The 18,682-nt window shown below is 36.8% G+C and overlaps 1 protein-coding gene across 1 annotated transcript; it reads right to left on the bottom strand.

The window, feature by feature from the left end:
- Positions 1-4,200: 4,200 nt before the first annotated feature.
- pigu (phosphatidylinositol glycan anchor biosynthesis, class U) lies at positions 4,201-18,592 on the bottom strand. The gene is made up of 12 exons (XM_027146728.2): positions 18,225-18,592; positions 18,023-18,087; positions 15,933-15,992; positions 13,171-13,233; positions 11,769-11,878; positions 11,535-11,635; positions 8,600-8,697; positions 8,307-8,461; positions 7,804-7,947; positions 7,283-7,407; positions 6,976-7,118; positions 4,201-5,182 (listed from the first exon to the last, which is right to left on the bottom strand). Exons 1-12 carry the CDS (start codon positions 18,352-18,354, stop codon positions 5,069-5,071), a joined length of 1,308 nt encoding a protein of 435 aa, XP_027002529.2. The 5' UTR covers positions 18,355-18,592; the 3' UTR covers positions 4,201-5,068.
- Positions 18,593-18,682: the final 90 nt, after the last annotated feature.

Here is an 18,682-nt window from a genome sequence, read left to right as displayed (position 1 = left end):
TAGGTCTTCAACCGTCGTTTGAAAATATGAAAGTTTTCAGTAGTGTTGCATAAGAAAATGGGCCACCATGTATTTTTGTTTTGCTATATAAATTTTGATAAATTAATTTTTTTCCACAAATGTACAGCTACAATGGAGGAGTCTCTGTTATTACCGTGCACATTGCAGACCAAAAAGTGGTAGTTTGTCATCTTTTACCATTTTCTAGACATTGGCACTTTGAAAAATAACATCCAGCACAAGCAGAATGGCCAAAATGCAGAACCAACGTTTAAATGCATGTGAAGTGTCATGTAAGATGAGAAAACCACAACAGACAGATAATCCATGTACGATTGGCTGTCTTCAAATGAAATGACTATTTCAGGTCTTACAAGCACAACTCCAGCTGACATTCACAATGTTGATGTACATATAAATTCTGCAAACAGAAACAAACTGCCATACTTTGGAAGATCCACCACGTGTCTCTGTGTGTCTCAAGGCCGTTTCAATGTCTGGCATTCAGAGAATGGTCTGTGATGTGCCATTATAAGGGATCTACTATAAAGTATAACATATACAATATCTGTTTTTATTTTATTATTAAAACTGTATGTAGCACGATTTGGATGAATAATATTTTTTGTATGGACAATTATGTGAAAGCACCTTAGCAGACTTGCTTTACTAGCTATCATAATCACATAACAATACAACTTTCAAAAGACTATACACAGTTTTCTTATGTTTAGTATTTCTGTGTTTGCTATGGAGCAGATATTTACTGAATTTTGACATGTAATATTATATTTAACAAAGTATCGTATGTTTTGGTGTATATAGTACTTATTTAAGAATTATAATGTATTAGTTTAATGAGAGTGTGTGTGTGCCCTGTGATGGGTTGGCACTCCATCCAGGGAGTATCCTGCCTTGATGCCCGATGATGCCTGAGATAGGCACAGGCTCCCCGTGACCTGAGAAGTTCGGATAAGCGGTAGGAAATGAATGAATGAATGAATGAATGTATAAGTTTACTCCTAAGATCAGTTGTCTTTTTGGAGACACCAAAGTGGCCTTGACCAGGAAATGGTCTCAACCATGACAATAGCTGACAGGAACATTGGGTTTTGTGATCAAATTCTAATATATCACAAATTTGCTTATCCTGTATGGGATAAGCAGCAGTGAAGATGGATTGGATGGATGGATGAATGGACTCTCATTGGAATCCCATTTCAATTCCTGTCTCGTTTTTTGATTACAACCAATGTATCCATGATTCACTAAAAAAAGTGATACCATATCACTGGCCATATGAATTAGACACAGTGTTTTTCAAGTAAGTAAATAAATAAGGATCCCCATCGCCGTTGTTATAATTCTTACAACAAAATTCTTTCAATTTTGGCATTGATTCTTCTTTGAATTGGTGTTCACGTGGATTGGAGTGAAAGGTTGTTTCCTCAGAGACTGAAAAAACAAAAAAAAACAATATCAAATCAATAATTAAATTAAATGAAAATATGACCTAACTCATTGATTACATTGCAAAATGCAAAAGAACCCACAAACCTGCAGAGGATCTTCTTTTACCTGCTGCAATAAATATGAACAATGAGCTACTCTGCAAATCTTTGGCAACTTATATTGGGAAAAAAATCCCACAAGATTGATGTCTGAGGAGGGCAAAAAGAAGCGGACACATTGTTTCCCACTGATCTACACAGGCTAATATTTCAGCCATACTGAATGTACAGTTTGCAATTCAGTATTTATAGATAAATTACACTTAGTGCCCTTTGTGGACTTTCATGGTCAAATTTGCATGTGCTTTTACAAGCATTTTAATAGAGCTGCAAAAGTATGGGACAAGTTTTCCACCATGTTCACCTGCAAGGTCCAGCAGAGGATTCATCTTGGACCACTAGATTCCAATCCTTGTGCCAGATATCCTGAACTGGCTGTAAGAATCTAACCATGGATGTAGATTTGGTATGAACATCAGGTTTTGAGCAGAACTTTCAGGATCAGAATCAGAATCAGAAAGATCTTTATTGCCAGGTATGTTTTCACATACAAGGAATTTGTCTTAGTACAGAAGCTCCACAGTGTAAACAGAATGACATTGACAAGACACGAACACATATATAATATAGATTGTATGTGCAAATTGAAATGTGCAAATTGAAATATAAATAAGTAAGGATGTGTTTTAAGTAAATAATGTAAGAATAGTGTTGTGTGTTGGATTGCCTGAGGGAAGAAACTTCCTATGTCTGGTCGTTCTGGTGCTCAGTGCTCTGTAGCATCACAAAGAGTGAATGTGCTGGATGTGAGTAGTCTAGAGTGATTGTCTTTGCCCTTTTGCTCGCTCTGGAGAAGTACAGATCTTGGAGAGTGGGGAGAGTTGTGCCAATGATTCGCTCATTGATATATTAAATGATATATTTAGTATCATTATAAAATTTCTGCCCACTTGTCCTTAGCATATCCATTAAAAATGTTCACTTATGAAGGTTGTGGGGAAATGATTTTAAGTCATTGTTTTTAAGTCATTGTTTTGTTTCCTTTTATTTCTAGTATAATTTTGTGTCATGTAGAAGCCAAATCAAGTGACAATGCTAGTTAAATTCAAACTTTACATTAGTCTTGTGGTTCCTGTCTCACATTAATATAAAAAGAAAGTGCAAGGTAATTTGGGATATCAACTGTCTCTTTGTGCCATTTGTCCCCTTGTTTAAGGTGGCTATTTGTTTCAAGGTCTGAGAGAAGGAATGCTGAGCATAAGAGGTGAACTCATTCCTATGATAATTAAATGGTCTAAGTAAGACTGTGGGATTCAGGGTGGATGAAATTCCAGGATCTGGTGTGGGGACTGTTGCATCCTTTCATGCTTTAATTGTCACCTGAGTGTTTTGTCTCTATCTGAAGGGACTGCCCCTAACAGGTATAAATACAATGCATTACAACTTTAAATCAGACTTGATGACTGCAGCGCCCATGTACACTCTGACTTGAAGACTCGCGTTCATCATGTCTCTACAATAAAGACTGCTGCACAAGGAAATCCAAGTCTCTTGGTCTTCTCTGGAAAAAAGTTCACAGAAAGGTACAAGTGGAAGGAAGTGTAAACTAGTCAAAAAGAATGAAAGTATTCACACAGGATGAGTCAATACTGTCAACGCTTCCGAATGTTTAGATATAAGAGATCCCTTAAGAGAGTAATCGATAGTTGCAGTTGTTGCAACAAATTAGCTAGTTAGCTGCAATATATGTGGAATGTCATTAGCTAGATTATACCATAAATATCCTACCAAGTTTTCATTGTTTTATCATTTATCTTAAACTTCCAAACAACTGGACAACTACAAATTTTGCCTGATATAATGAAATAAGTTCATTAGAATAAAAATCTTGTAAATCACTAACATGAATCGAGTCAATGCTAACTCCAACATATGGAACCGAGGACCTGGGGCTCGTACATTAGTTTATCACAGCAGTGTGATGGTTTGTCTATCTTTTCACTTGCACATGGATAGCTGAGCCACATTAACATGTAAAGAGCAAAAAGCATTTTTTTCCCTTTACCCTTTTAATTTAATTAAGATCACTTAAGTATCAGTGAAATTAAATATTTGTAAAGTATAAATACTTTCGAAATTATAGTATACACTGGGAAAAAAGCTTGTGGAACAGACTATTCAAATGTGTGCATTGATTCCATGTGACTGAATTAAGTAATATTAACACTTTTTTTTGCACTTTTGTACAAGAAACATGATTTGATACCATATGTTGCCCTTGTATTAATGCCCTGAATTAAATAACACTAAGCACTGAAAACCACACACACCTGTGTAAAGCACAGACCTGAACAGAAGCTGAGAGTTGAACCCACAACACTACCATTACAATTCCCATTTAAATCTATTACCATCATTAGATTTCACAATGTACAGTAATTTGTCTGTTTTTTTACTACATGCAATGATCAAGCTCAATGTGCCTCATTCAACTGGTAACTAAGAAACCTGTTTAAGTTTACTATAAAGAATGAAATCGTGTTTTGCTTGGAAACAATATATTTATGCAATTTTTAGCAAACCTGGCTGACCACATAGTTCTTTATTCAGTATTGTAACTAAGTATAATGGACATGACCCATGGCCACTAGGAATGCCATCCTACTAGAGCCATACAAGAGAAGTCAAATAAACAAATAGCAATTTATTATTTGCATGGTATGTTCTCATTTTCAGCTTAGAAACATTCCAACAGTATTCCACATAAGTCAAACTCTCCATTAAAACAACCCATACCAAGGTAAACAGCACATAAATAACAACTACAAAAAAAAACAAACAAACCCAAAACATAATGGTAATTATTACAACACTTTCTGATAATCATTGTAGATTTATCTTGAGGAAAATCCTGAGATGCTGCGGCAGCCTTAGCATCTGCTCCTGGAGCAATGAGCTATTGCTTCAAATATAAATTATATATACACAATAAAGAGGTGGCATTGAATTACTCACTTAAGTATGTAAGTTTGTTTAATTTTCTTACACCTTGGGAGAAAGGAAGATTAGTGTGTTTTGTTAGTAACTAAACCTGAATGATCACCATTCCCATATTATACCGAAGCATGAGCCTTTGAATGTTGTAATCTTACTTTGGGTAAGTTTAAATACACCTAATGATGCCATCTATGGTGAGGGACATATGACTAGTGGCAATAAATTCCACTAGTTGTGTGAGTAAATAGCCCTTTAACTGATGTCATGGTTTAACTGATGGATTTAAAGGGACCCCAACACCTTGCATTACGAATACAAGTTTTACACAATTGAAAGTATTCTGGCTCACTGGGTCACCTACACGTATTGAACGTAAAATGGCAGGTCACTCGTAATATTGTAATTTTGGTATTCGTTATGGTCTGAAAGGTGGGGGGATTTTACAGATTAATAAAATACAGTAAGTTTGAAAAAGAAAAGTTTACAAGTGTATAAGAAAAAAAGGTTTTTAATAAAAGGATGGAGGAAGAGAAGAGGTAATCAAGCTGCTAGTTTAGAGGTTATTTTAACACAAGTGTGGCCTCACTGCCATCCTTTCTTTGCAGGTACAGCCCCAGGCTCAGGTGATGCTCCCGACGCAAGTATGCGTAGAAGTAGTCCGACATGAGTAGAATCTAAAACACACAAAGTAATAGGTACACCTATTTATTATAGCGAAATCAAGAACATAATTCTTTTTTAATGTCCTATGGCATCTGCAGACTGTAGTTGTGTAGCTATAGGTCAATATTTTCACATCCAGGTAAATCTATGGTCAGTAAGGGCATACAGGTTCATGATTAAATGGATATGGACAACATTACTGTTACACAACTCAGGTTATATTGTTATACAACACTTATTTAGTGTCCTGTATTCCGCTTGTCTGGGTACAGAAAGCAATGGCATTCTGTATCATTCTATATCCACTAAACAGTCTATATTATTAAGTTCAGAAATCAGTGGAGAGGAGAACACCAGCCAAAACATTACTGAAGTGAGATGAGAAAGAGGACAGCACATCAGTATAACAACAAACTAATAAAAAAAAAAAAAGCATTTCAAAAAAGTTATAAATTGATTTGCATTTTAATGAGTGAAATAAGTATTTGCCCCCTTCACAAAACACACTAATACTTTTGGTAAAACTGTTGTTGGAAATCGTTTTTCAGAATCAGAATCAGCTTTATTGCCAGGCATGTTTTCACATGCGAGGAATTTGTTTTAGTGCCAGAAGCTCCTGTCTAACAGAATGACATATACAGTATAATTGTATGTACACATTTACAGATGTGAAATGTGCAGTTTAAATATACATATGAAATATACATATACAAATATAGACAATTGTATGTACAAATTTGCAAGTGTGAGAAATGTGCAATTGAGGTATGGGATTATTGTCTGGAGACCTTAAAGTCCTGGACCTTAACGTGCTTTGTCTTGAGCCACTCCTTTGTTGGCGTGGCTGTGTGTTTTGGTTCATTGTCATGCTGGAATATGATCCATGACCCATTTTCAATGCCCTGGCTGAGCGAAGGAGGTTCTTTTGATCTGGTGAAATTGTCCTGTCCCCTTAGCAGAAAAACACCTACAAAGCATAATGTTTCCATCTCCCTGTTTGAAGGTGGGGATGGTGTTCTTGAGGTCATAGGCAGCATTCCTCCTTCTCCAAACATGGCAAGTTGAGTGTATGCTCAAGCAATTGTTTTCTTGGTGGCTATGGTCCCAGCTGCACTGAGATCATTGACAAGATCCTCCCGTGTAGTTCTCAGCTGATTCCTTACTGTTCTCATGGTCACAGAAACTTCACAAGGCGAGATCTTGCATGGAGCCCAGATTGATGGAGATTGACAGTTATTTTGTTTTTCTTTCATTTGTGAATAATTGCACCTGTTGTCACCTTCTCAACAAGCTGCTTGCCGATGGTCTTGTAGCCCATTCCAGTCTTGTGTAGGTCTACAATTTTGTCCCTGACATCCATGAACAGTTCTTTGGTCTTGGTCTTTGATATAGAGTTTGGAATCTGATTGATTGGTTGATTTTGTGGTCAGGTGTCATATACAGGTAACAAGCTGAGATTAGGAGAACTCCCTTTAAGAGAGAGTGCTCCTAATCTCAGCTCCTTACCCGTATAAAAGACACCTGAGACCCAGAAATCTTGGTGATTGATAGGGGATCAAATGCTTATTTCACTCATTAAAATGCAAATTAATTTATAACTTTTTTAATGTGTTTCTCGATTTCTTTGTTATTCTGTCTCTGACTGTTAAAATAAACCTACCATTAAAATTAAACTGATCATTTCTTTTTCAAACAAACAAAATCAGCAGGAGATCAAAATTGTTTCCCCTCACTCTATTTTCATGTCTAAAATCTCTAGACATTATTTTTTAAATATTTTTAAGGAAGCATGAAACCTGTTTACCTGTCCAACATTGAACAGCAGTGTGATGGCATAGTAGAAGTTAGAGTTGGCACTGCCAGCATAGATCCAGAGATGCCAAAGCACAGGGAAGAGGACTGAACAGGCCAACAAAATGCAGGAAACCAGGAAGATGTTCCTCAGGACTGAGGAGAAATATGTCATTCATTTTTTTGTACATATAACAAAGAACACAGAATTAACTACTTTCATTCATTTCATGTAAAACCCTTTCATCCTGAACCAACTGCCCCAGCCTTGTTCCAGTCGGTTGTGTTTGAATCTAGCCAAATATGACCCTGTTACTCACATCTGTAAAGGTGGCTCCAGGCAGGCAGGAAGGCCATATAGAGTGATATGTCTCCCACAGTGGGGTATGATTTAAAAATAGAGATGATGGCAATCTGCATGAAGATGAGAAATACTGGATGATCCCTGTTTTAAAAAATAAAAATAAATAGAGACAGTATATAGGGTAAGAATATGAAAAATAGTCATGTTAATGAATCTTTTTCAAAAATGTATATTCACACGACTGAAATCCTAAGAAGAGATACTACTGTAAGTCAGCAAGGCATTCCATTTAATTTAGTTTAAAAGTAACCGTCTTTTCAAACATCCTTTTAAACCACAGCCTTCTTTATTTCTGTCACTCACATTCAAGGGATATGAGACACAGTCATGTGAAAAAGAAAGTACATCGTCTTAAATTCTATGGATTTAGATAGGACATAAAAAAAATTCTTTGGTCCTTAGCGGGTTTTAAATTGAGGAAAATATAACCTCAGACTGTATACAATGATGACAATGACAAAAGAAGCTGAGACTTACTTGAGTTTGATAGACAGAGGGATGGTGTACAAAAATATGTTAATCTGGAAGACGCAGATGAAGAAGAAACGAAAATGCTCAAACATCTCAGCAAAGAAATACCAGAAGAGGCCAATATTTGGAGTAAGATCTGGTACTGAGAGGCTATAAAACACAAACACAAAGTTATATACAAAATATCCACAACATCATAGGAAGAACCCAAATATAAATTCAAATATACTATTATACAATTCACTGAACTTGTGTTAGAGACAAAATGCATGTTTATTTAATATAAAGAAAGATGAAATAAAAGCCTGTAAAATGACATAAGTGTCAATCTCCATGTTGTCAGAAATTCAACAAAACAGCTAAGTCCTTACAACAAACTAGCCAAAATGTGACAAATGATGTAGCATTTGTCAGAGGCCATCCACATCTGATACTATTTTAACCACTTTTAATATCTTATCAATTATTAGATTAGAGGGGCAAGACAATTCTCCAACTTATATACTGACATGAATCCGTAGACTGAAGGAATAAAGTCCCAAGATCCAAGTAAAAAGAAAGAGAGGCAGACAATGACAACCAGACTTCCCACAAACATGAAGGCATACTGCAGGGTGAAGAACCAAAAACTCCTCCTGCATGGGTTAACTGGGATATACAACCTCTGTGAGAGAGAGAGATTAAAATGATGAGATATGAGACGGCACAGCTTATTGTTGTTGGTTGCCTGTAGCTCATTTCAAAAGCAATATAATACATTTTATTCTAGTATTTCTGTAGTCTAAATACAATGAAGCATCACCTGTAGCAGGAAAAGAAGGGCAGGTGCAAACAATGTGACAGGATAGATGCTCTGATAGGTTGCCAATGACAAGAATATTGCACTCAACAAAGCATTTCCTGAAAAATACACAAACAAAAATCACAGAGGCCATATACAATAAAAGACAGGAATCCTGGCTAAAACTGAAAAGTTGAAAGGGATATGTCCACAACTACGGCTTCATCTAAAATTACATTTCAAAAAATACAAAATCCTATTACATACTCAAATCTCTCTGTCAAGTGTAAACTGATTATATAATCCAGTTACCAAATTTGAATGATTTTCTATTATTTAATAATGTTTATAAACTAGAATATTGATATATTAACATGGACACAAATGCAAATATTAAAACCATCATTAAATCCAATAATCCTTTCTATTAAGACAAAAATCTTCTGCTTGCTGTTGCATTTCTTTTAATGCTTTAAGTGGCTGATAAGGTACGTCTCAATCGGCAGGTCTGTGTGTGTGTGCGCACGTGTGTGTGTATGTATGTATGTGTATATGTTCACATACACACACACACACGCATGCTTTAAACCCTTTAGAAATGTCTAGATTTCTGCAAAATATGATCCAAAACATGATCAGATTTTCACTGAAGTTCTAAAGGTAAACAAAGTGAACACAATCAAACATGAGCCAAAAATATTACACTTCATTTAATTATTGAAAAAAAAAAAATTATCTAGCATTATATATATCTGTGCATTGCAAAAGTATGAGAACCTTCATTTTCAGTATGTTATGAGCCCTTGCGCAGCAATAACTGCAAGTAAAGTTTCCGGTGTCAGAATAGTCTGCTGGGTTAGAAAGGAATACAGGGCAAGTTCTAAGCAAATAAAATCTTTTACTTTGGCTTATGTTAAATGTTCATGAGTCTGCCATCAGGTGAACAACCTTGGCATGCAAAGCAGGGTTGCAAGGAGAAAGCCACTACACTCCAAAAAAGTCCTAAAGATCATGTGGACAAGCAAGAACACTTTTGAAAAAGAAAATTTGTGGATGAATGAGACCAAAATAAAACTTTGTTTTAAAATAAGAAGCATTATATTTGGACAAAGGGAAATACTGAATTCCACCATAAAAACATTATACCTTCTATAAAACATGGTGGTGGTAGAATCATAATTTTAGGACTTGTGAAAATCTGATGATTTAGGTCATATTTATGCAGAAATATAGGAATTTCTAAAGGGTTCACAATCTTTCAAGTGACACACCCCCCACACACACGTATATACAGGTGCATTGCAAAAACATTGAATCAAATTTTTTTGCAAGTTATTTCAGAAAATGAAAAGTGTATATATTCTAGACTCAATACATAACAAAATGTTTAAGAGTTTTACAGAGTGCTGTATCAAACCATATTCATGAAAGAAAAAGGGCAAAGTGACTGGAAGAGCAAAGTGTGGTAGGAAAAGGTGCACAAGCAACAGGCATGATCATAGCTTTGAGAAAATTGCCAATGAAGCCGATTCAGGACCATGGGAGGGTTTCAAGAAGAGCGGACTGAGGCTGGAGTCTGTGCATCAAGAGCCACCACACAGACGTGTCAAGGAAATGGGCTACAAGTGTCACATTCCTAGTGTCAAGCCACTCCTGAACCAGAAACAATGTCAGAAGCATCTTACCCGGGGCTAAGGAGAAGACAAACTAGAGCATTTCTCGGTAGTCCAAAGACATTGTTTCAAACAAAATTAATCTTGCATTTCATTTGGAAATCAAGATCCCACATTCTGGAGAAAGATTGGAGAGACACAGAATCCAAGCTGTGTGAAGTCCAGTGTGACATGTCCACAGTCAGTGAGGATTTGGGAGTCATGTCAATTGATGGCAAATGTAGCCATATACAAAGAGAATTTAGAGCACTTCATGCTTCCATCTGCTGACAAGCTTTATAGAGATGTTTATTTTGCCCACAGTGCCAAAACAACTGGTTTGCTGACAGTTTTATTTCTGTGCTTGACTGGCTGGCCAACTCACCTGACCTGAACTTTATAGAGAATCTATGAGTAATTGTCAAGAGGATTTTGAGTTAAGTCATGAGCTGTGAGCCATAATTATCTAAATTAAAAGAGAAAAGGCTTGAAATATTTCAGTTCATGTGTAATAAATTAATAATATATAAAAGTTTCAAAGTTTGAATTAAATTGTGGAATTAATATTCTACAAACACACACACACACACACACACACACACACACACACACACACACACACACACACACACACACACACACACACACACACACACACACACACACAGTTCTGACAAGACTTCTGAAAGTGAGCTGTGGTATCTGGCACAAAGCTCTCAGTAGCAGATGCTGAATGTTGTAAGTTTGGGCTACCGTGGATCAAATTTGTTTGTCCAGCACAGATATTTGATTCCTATGCTTGCCTTACGGTTACGCGATCCTTACGCTTGCCCATTTTCCTGCTCACAACACAAACTTTGAGAACTGGCTGTTCACTTGCTGTATAATACTGTATACTCCACCCATTGACAGATTAAACATAACTTTAATGTGAATTAAATTGCTATCCATTACTCTACCTTCTGTACAGACGAAAAAAATGTGTAAAGTTAAAAAATAAAGTAAATGTGAGACAAATATGAAGTAAAATCTTTAAAAAGATACAAAATGTTCAGCATTTCAATCAATAAGTTTACATGTTTGGTATTTCAGTGTCCCTTCTTGCTAAATATATTCTGAATAGGTATTGAAAGCAAAAACAAAAACAAACAAACATGTATTTAATGTAATAACTACACTGAACCTACAAACCACATCTCTTCCTTTACTAAAGTATTGCTCTAACAATTAAATACAGAATATTTACACAAAGAGACACTGATTTTAAAATGACAATACGATGCATGCCGGTGAAATTTATTTACCTTTTAGCGTGCAGAGGATGAAGACTGCAATAATGGCATTGTTTAGACCACAGGTAGACTTTGCCACACAGGATAGGATACTGAAGGGATTCAACAGGTAACTGGATGCCCAAGAAATTTGAGAATAAGCAAATAACATAAAAAAATGTAAACTGAGATACCTGGTGTCATTTTTCCTTCAGTTTGGTATATTGATTAAATAGAAATAAGAAAAAAAATAATATCAAGACTTACAACATAGCCACTTTGAGAGGAATGTAGAACATCTCTTTGGGTGAGCGCATGAGCTCCAGACAATCATGTGGATACCGGTCAGCCTCCAAAGCATACTTCTGTTTTCTGAACTATAACCAATTGGAAATAGCATGTTTCAAGTACAAAAAGGTTTATTAGACAGACAGAGTTCTTCTTAGAACTGCTCATTCATTTCTCTTCCTTCCACTATACTCTCAATGGCACCTGCCAGAGCTCCTGAGGTTGCATGATGTTTATTAGCAGGACACTTGTGAGAGAATATCGATGGTCACACAGTCCACTGTTAGTCTACACAGTTCCATGCAAGGTAGCTTGTAAACTGGCAGCTTTAGCTTGCACTCTTAAATATCTTCAGTTGAATCCGGAGACAGCCCATGATATTGGACACGTACATTAAATTACTGCATGTGATTTTCCTTGCTATCACCCGTCTTTTTTCTTTTAAACCATGATATCCAATAAAGGATATAGGTGAATATTGCTAATATATGTTAGCACTGTCATGAATGTATGCAGTCTGACATGTACAGTACCATCTACCCAATCATGCAAAGTAACATCCACATGGATGCTAGGACCCAACGTTTTGGCGATGCTCTGACCCAGTCATGTAGCAATCACAATTGAATGCCAGAGGGTGTACTATCACAGTGAAGCTGAATGCATAGGGAACATTCAGCTACAGTTAAACCAACATATTAAAAGACTGCAACAAGATGTGCAAACCTGTTGGAAAAGTGTGTTCTACATGCTGCTGTCTGAAAATAAGCCGAAACATATCCTTTACTCGGATGATCATATTCAAATGCAAATATATAAACACTGGAATCTATGGAAAAAAGACATTCTTCAGCGTCTCAATTCGATAGAGCACCTGTGGGATGGGCTGGAAAACAAGTCTAATTCATGGAAGCCACACCTAACTTCTGTTGCTAGACTTTTAGGTGCCAGATTTGGTAGCAAAAGGGGAGCATACATACTGGTAAAACTACTGGCCTAATATTGTGTATGCCCCCACCTTGTGCCACCAAAGCAGCTCTGCCCTGTTGAGGGATGGACTCCACAAGATCTCTGAAGGAGTGCTGTGGCATCTGGCAAGATGATGTTAGCAGCAGAGACTCAAGTCAGATATAGCCTAGCTATATACAGAACTGACTGTCTCGGTACAGAGCAGAGCTTTGTAAGTCCATTAAAAAAAGCCAACAAAAAGTAAAGAAAGTAATTTATTTTTCAAAAATAATTAACACCACTACACTGCTTAACATTAATACGGACCTTCATTTAGTAAATGATTTAGCAATATTTCAAGATCATGATCCAAACACTTTTGGTTAAGTTTATATGCAATGATCCAAGTATCTCTTTAAGCCCTTATACTCACCTCATTTTTGTTATAGATCTTCACTGACAGATAGAGAGCCACTGCTGTGATTCCATCTGCTATCTGTTAACAGAAGTATAACATAACTGCAATAACCTCAGATCATAATTCAGACCATTCAGTCTTCCACTTCAGGGTACAACACAGCCCTCAAGGTAAGCTTGTACTATTCTTTTAATATTCTAGGGTAATTTCCTGGACTGCATAACCTACATCAATCTGCCCTCTATTCCAAAGTAGCAAATATCTAGCGTGGGGAGACACTCCACTCTGTTCATACGTGACAAAGAGACCACCAGAACATGTAGGCATTTAGGTGAAGCCCCACTGCCAAGCTATACATTTGTTGTCTTACAGGAGATACAAGAAACACCTACCTGTTGCCAGTATTTCTGATCACATAATTAAAATGGGTGGGCGTAAACAACAGGTACCATGTTTTAAGTTCAGGATTAAATATTGTGAAATAAAATCTGAAATTATGATCTGTGGTCTCATTCATCTTTTAAATCACAAACCCAAAATGTTATAAGCGTAAAGCTAAATCTATTAAGTAGAGGAAACCAGCTAACTCGGTGGGTTACTATGAAGAGTGAACATTATGCTAGAGGACTAAAAAGTGCATGAAACTGGATACTCCAGGACCAAGACCACTTTTGGGAAACTCAAGGCAGACATGAATTCTATTGTGGATTTAATTAAGATTATTTCTTGCCATACAGTGCATTCAAAGATTATCCAGACCGCCTTCACTTTTCAACTTTGTTATGTCGCAGCCTGATAGTACAATCGTTCAAACAAATTTTTTTCTCGCTAATCTACACTTTGTACCCCATAATGACAAAGTGAAAATAAAATTCTAGAAATATCTGTAAATTTAACAAAAAGAAAAAACCCACCTATCACATGTACATGTATTTACACCCTTTACTCAGTACATAAGTGAAGCACTTCTGGCAGCAATTACAGCCTCGTCTTTACACACCTAGATTGTTTGATTTTTTGCGATTCTTCTTTGAAAATCCTCTCAGACTTGGTCAGGCTAGATGGGACAGCCAATGAGGTTCAAGTCAGGGCTTGATGAGTCACGTCAAGTTTTTATTGAGGATATCTCTGCTGAAAAACCCCCACACAGCATGATGCTGTCACCGCTATGCTTCACTGTAAAATGATGACTGGTGCCTGGTTTCCTTCAGAAATAACATTTAGAATTGAGGCCAGACAGTTCAATCATGGTTTCACCAGAACAGAGAATCTTGTTCCTCATGGACTGCCAGTGCTTTTTTTTTTTAATTACAAACTCTAAGCAGACTTATGTGTTTTGCGCTGAGAAGAGGCTTCTGTCTAGCAACTCTGCGACTGGAACTTTGTTCCATCTTCACATGTGATCTGTGGAGTTCAGTCAGAGTGACCATTGGGTTCTTGATCACCTCTCTTTCTAAAACCCTTCTCTCTGATTGCTCAGTTTGGCCCGGAGACCAGCTCTCAGAAGTCCTGGTTGTGCCAAACGTCATCCATTTGAGAATTGTGGAGGCCATCAAGCTCTTGGAAATCTTCAGCGAGAGTCACATGAGCTAAATTTTAAGTGCAATTAAGGGTCTGAATACATCAATACTGGTTCGCTTGGTCTAAGGATACCATGAGTCTAAAACGCTGTTGAGAAGAATTATAGCACTTGTGTGTGTGCGTGTGTGTGTGTGTATATATATTTTGGCTTTTCCCGTTAGGGTTCACCACAGTGATTCATGTTTCCACCGAACTCTATCCTTGGCATCCTCTACTCTCGCACCAGTTACCTTCATGTCCTCATTTAATACATCCATCTCCTTTTTGTCCTTCCTAGTCCTCTTACCTGCCAACTCCATCTCCAACAACCTTCTACCAATGTAACCATCTCCCTCCTATGCACTTCCAAAACATCTCAATCTATCCTCTCTGACCTTGTCCCTAAAACAGCCAACCTGAGCTGTCTCTCTGATGTGCTCACTCCTAATCCTGTCCATCCTAGTCACTCCTTAAGTGTACCTCAACATCCTCATCTCTGCTACCTCCATCTCTGCCTCATGTCTTTTCTCACTGCTACATTCTTTTTTTTCTTTGATTCTTGCTTACACTTTGTCACACAACACTCCTTACACTTTTCTCCATCCATTCCAACCCATCTGTACTCGCCTCTTCACCTCTTTTCCACTACCCATCACACTGGAAGATTGAGCCCAAATATTTAAACGCCTGCACCTTCTTGACCTCAGCCCCCGTAACCTCACTGTTCTTCTTCCCTCCCTCTCGTTCATACACATGTATTCTGTCTTACTAGGACTGACTTTTATTCCTCTTCTTTTTAAAGCAGACCTCCACCTTTCCAGGTGTTCCGCCACCTGCTCCCTAATCTCTCAACAGATCACAATATCATCTGCAAACAACATTGTCCATGAAGATTCATTGTTCTCATGTTTACTTTATTCGGTCCTTTATACGTCCCACTTCTTTTCAGCTAGCCTGAATGCTGTCCTGTACTTCCTTGTTTCACCACCATGTTTCCTTATCTTGTTTTCTCCTTCCAGATGGCACACCTAACACTCTCCTCCCTGTTTCCCTGATAACTTCTGCTGTAGATTCCCAGTCATCTGGAAGCTGACGACTTGTATGTTTAAATTTGGCACATTCTACGCCGGATGCCCTTCCCTGGCTTGGGACCGGCAGAGAAATCACTGGCTTGCAACCCTTGTGGCTAGATTAAGCAAATCAGAAAAAGTACTTACCATAAACACAATCTCTGCATAGTCCACCAAAAAATGAAAGAGGTATATGATAAGGGGTGTCTGAAAGAAAGAAAGAAAAAAAAAAGACATTTACTTGTGATGCTCATGAACTCAGTGTTGTATGAGGCCTTTTTTGTGCACACATTATCTGTTGAAATTAAAGCTTATTCACAGATTAGCTCTGAACACTACTGAGCACCTCCTTTCTACAATGAGGCTATAATCAGTCTTTCCCCTTGCTGGTATTTTAACACTTAAAAGAACAATCAACTTTAAATGTTTAATAAATAAACAAATAAATAAGTAAAAATAAATAAATAAATAAATAAATAAATAAAATTCACAGCATTTGATTGCATACATGATTTTTAATATAGCATTGACAACAATATTGAAATATAATTGAAATGCAAAATATATTATATAGAAAATCCATACAAGCAGCTAATTATTTTTATCTTTTACATAAGTATGACTTAAAAGTGGGTGCTGTCAGTACAGTAGTTACTCTATTTTCAGATGATTGAGGTCTACTTCTAAAATTATTTGTCTGGTAAAGAGTTTGATCTTGTTAACTGCAAATAAAGTTTAAATAATTACACTTGTTGCTAAATAGCAGTCAAGAAAAAAGCTATAACTCAACGGCACTCAATGGAATAAAAATGTACTCAATTAATTCGGCTAAAATTGTTTTAGAATGCAAGTTATAAGTTGTTCTCCTTAACATTAAGTGATTACTTAATCTACTTAAACTGCTTTCTCTACTTATTTCTCTACTTATCCACTTTGTTAAAAGTACTATACAAATAAAACTGAACTGATCTGAACACTGTGCTATCCTCATGAAACTTTGGATAGGGCTCCACTACTGTCTGATGCAATATAAATGGAATTGGGGCATTAAGTGGTTTTGTTTGTGCTCAATCAAATCATTTTTCAGCAAATGCATTTCCCCCCCCCCATTTTCCACCACCTGAAGTTATTTGCATAATATGTAAAACACAATACCCAAATTAGCTTTAGGGTATTTTTTAAATGTTAACCTCAATAATTATCAAAAATATGTTGACATTTGGTGTATGGATTCACAAGGAACTATAAAGCAATCACAGCAGGAGATTTTGAGCTTATACGCCCAGTTTGGTATGTGGTCATATACAGTCAAGTAAAAAAAAAAAATTTTAATTATTATTTTAACCGAGGAAATAATTAGTACACCCTATGCCCTAATAGCTAAGGTTTTCCCCTGTTGGCTGAAATAACCTCAATGAGACATTTCTTGTAGCCATCTATCAGTTTCTGACATCAACTGGAAGAAAGTTCCCCCTCTTCTCAATGCAGGATTTTTTTTAATGTTAAGATTGAAGATGTTGTGATTTCGCTTACGTGTGCGCACATAAAAGTGATGGGATATCTATGATATCATCCTATATCCCTATAATGTATAGGGGGTCCATGCAGGTTACTGACTGTGTGGAGTTCATCTGGGTGGAGTTCCTCTGTAGATTTCCACCCACATCTTAAAACATGATAGTAAGGAAATTGCCTACTTTAAATTGCATTGACATTTCAACGTTTCTGGTCCTGGAGAAACGTTGTCTCATTTCACTGCAACAGCTATATATGGTTGAAATGACAATAAAAGCTTCTTGGCTTGACTTGATGTGCAAGATGCCCTGTTATGGGCTGGCATCACATCCATGATGTATTCCCTCCTAGTATTCAAAACAATCAGCTGCAAAGATAAAGCAGGCACTGAAGATGAATGTATATTATTTATAATATAATGTATGTGTGTGTATGTATGTATATACTGTAAATGTATGTATATATACATATATGTACTGTATGTGTGTATTACAAGCTAATTCTCACTGCTCCTATAGTCCTTATGCTGATAAGCACAATAAACCATGTTTAAATACTTCTTTAATGTGTGACCATCAGATTTGTCAACCCAGACGTTTTTCTTCTTCCAGCTGCTTACAATAATATTTATCAGATGGTTAAGCCAAAACTGTGCCATTACACAAGTCAGTAGTGTGACAGAACGCTCAGTAACACGAAGCAATAATGTTCCATATACTCACTTCATGAAATACATCCCCAGAATACGGCGAGACCCCAAGATCCAACAAGGCAAGACCCTCCACAACTGCAACAACATAAACAGCACATTGAAAAGCAATTTATTCAGGCAAATAGCGACATTTTGCTGACTGTGGTGTTTAATACAGGCAACATTTTAGCTGAATGAGCACGTAATTAGCGCCTGCTGCAAACACAACATACCTCTTTTCCACGAATTTAGAGGAGATACAACTTCAACCCTTTCGGAAATCAGTGCTGCTAAACTAGACCGAAATAAGACAGCTCTTATCGTTACTGCTAAAATCAACACAAGTGTTAAGGGAGCCGCCATTTTCAGTGAACAAACACAACTCCCCACCCTTTTATTCACTGCACTATGGGAAATTGAGTGTGTGTTTCACTGCACTACACTTATTCAATGCCTGTCAGAAACTTACAACAGACTACAAGTGCCAAAAACTAAACTAAAGCTTCACTTCCTGCCTTTGGGGAAGAAAAAAAAAAGAAAAGAAAAAAAAATAGGCATCCTGAAAAATTCTATTATTCAGTTATATTTCTTTGTGTCGTCGGAGTGAAATCATACTAATATAGATACAGGGGTAAGTGTCTATTTCTAACACGTTTGCAGTTAACAGCATGTAGCCCAGTGATACAAGCCA

The sequence above is a fragment of the Tachysurus fulvidraco genome, chromosome 5 (genome assembly GCF_022655615.1).
Source record: "Tachysurus fulvidraco isolate hzauxx_2018 chromosome 5, HZAU_PFXX_2.0, whole genome shotgun sequence".
In the NCBI taxonomy this organism is placed as follows: domain Eukaryota; kingdom Metazoa; phylum Chordata; class Actinopteri; order Siluriformes; family Bagridae; genus Tachysurus; species Tachysurus fulvidraco.
The sequence above is the reverse complement of the archived record's forward strand: the minus strand, read 5'-3'. Positions and strand labels throughout refer to the sequence as shown.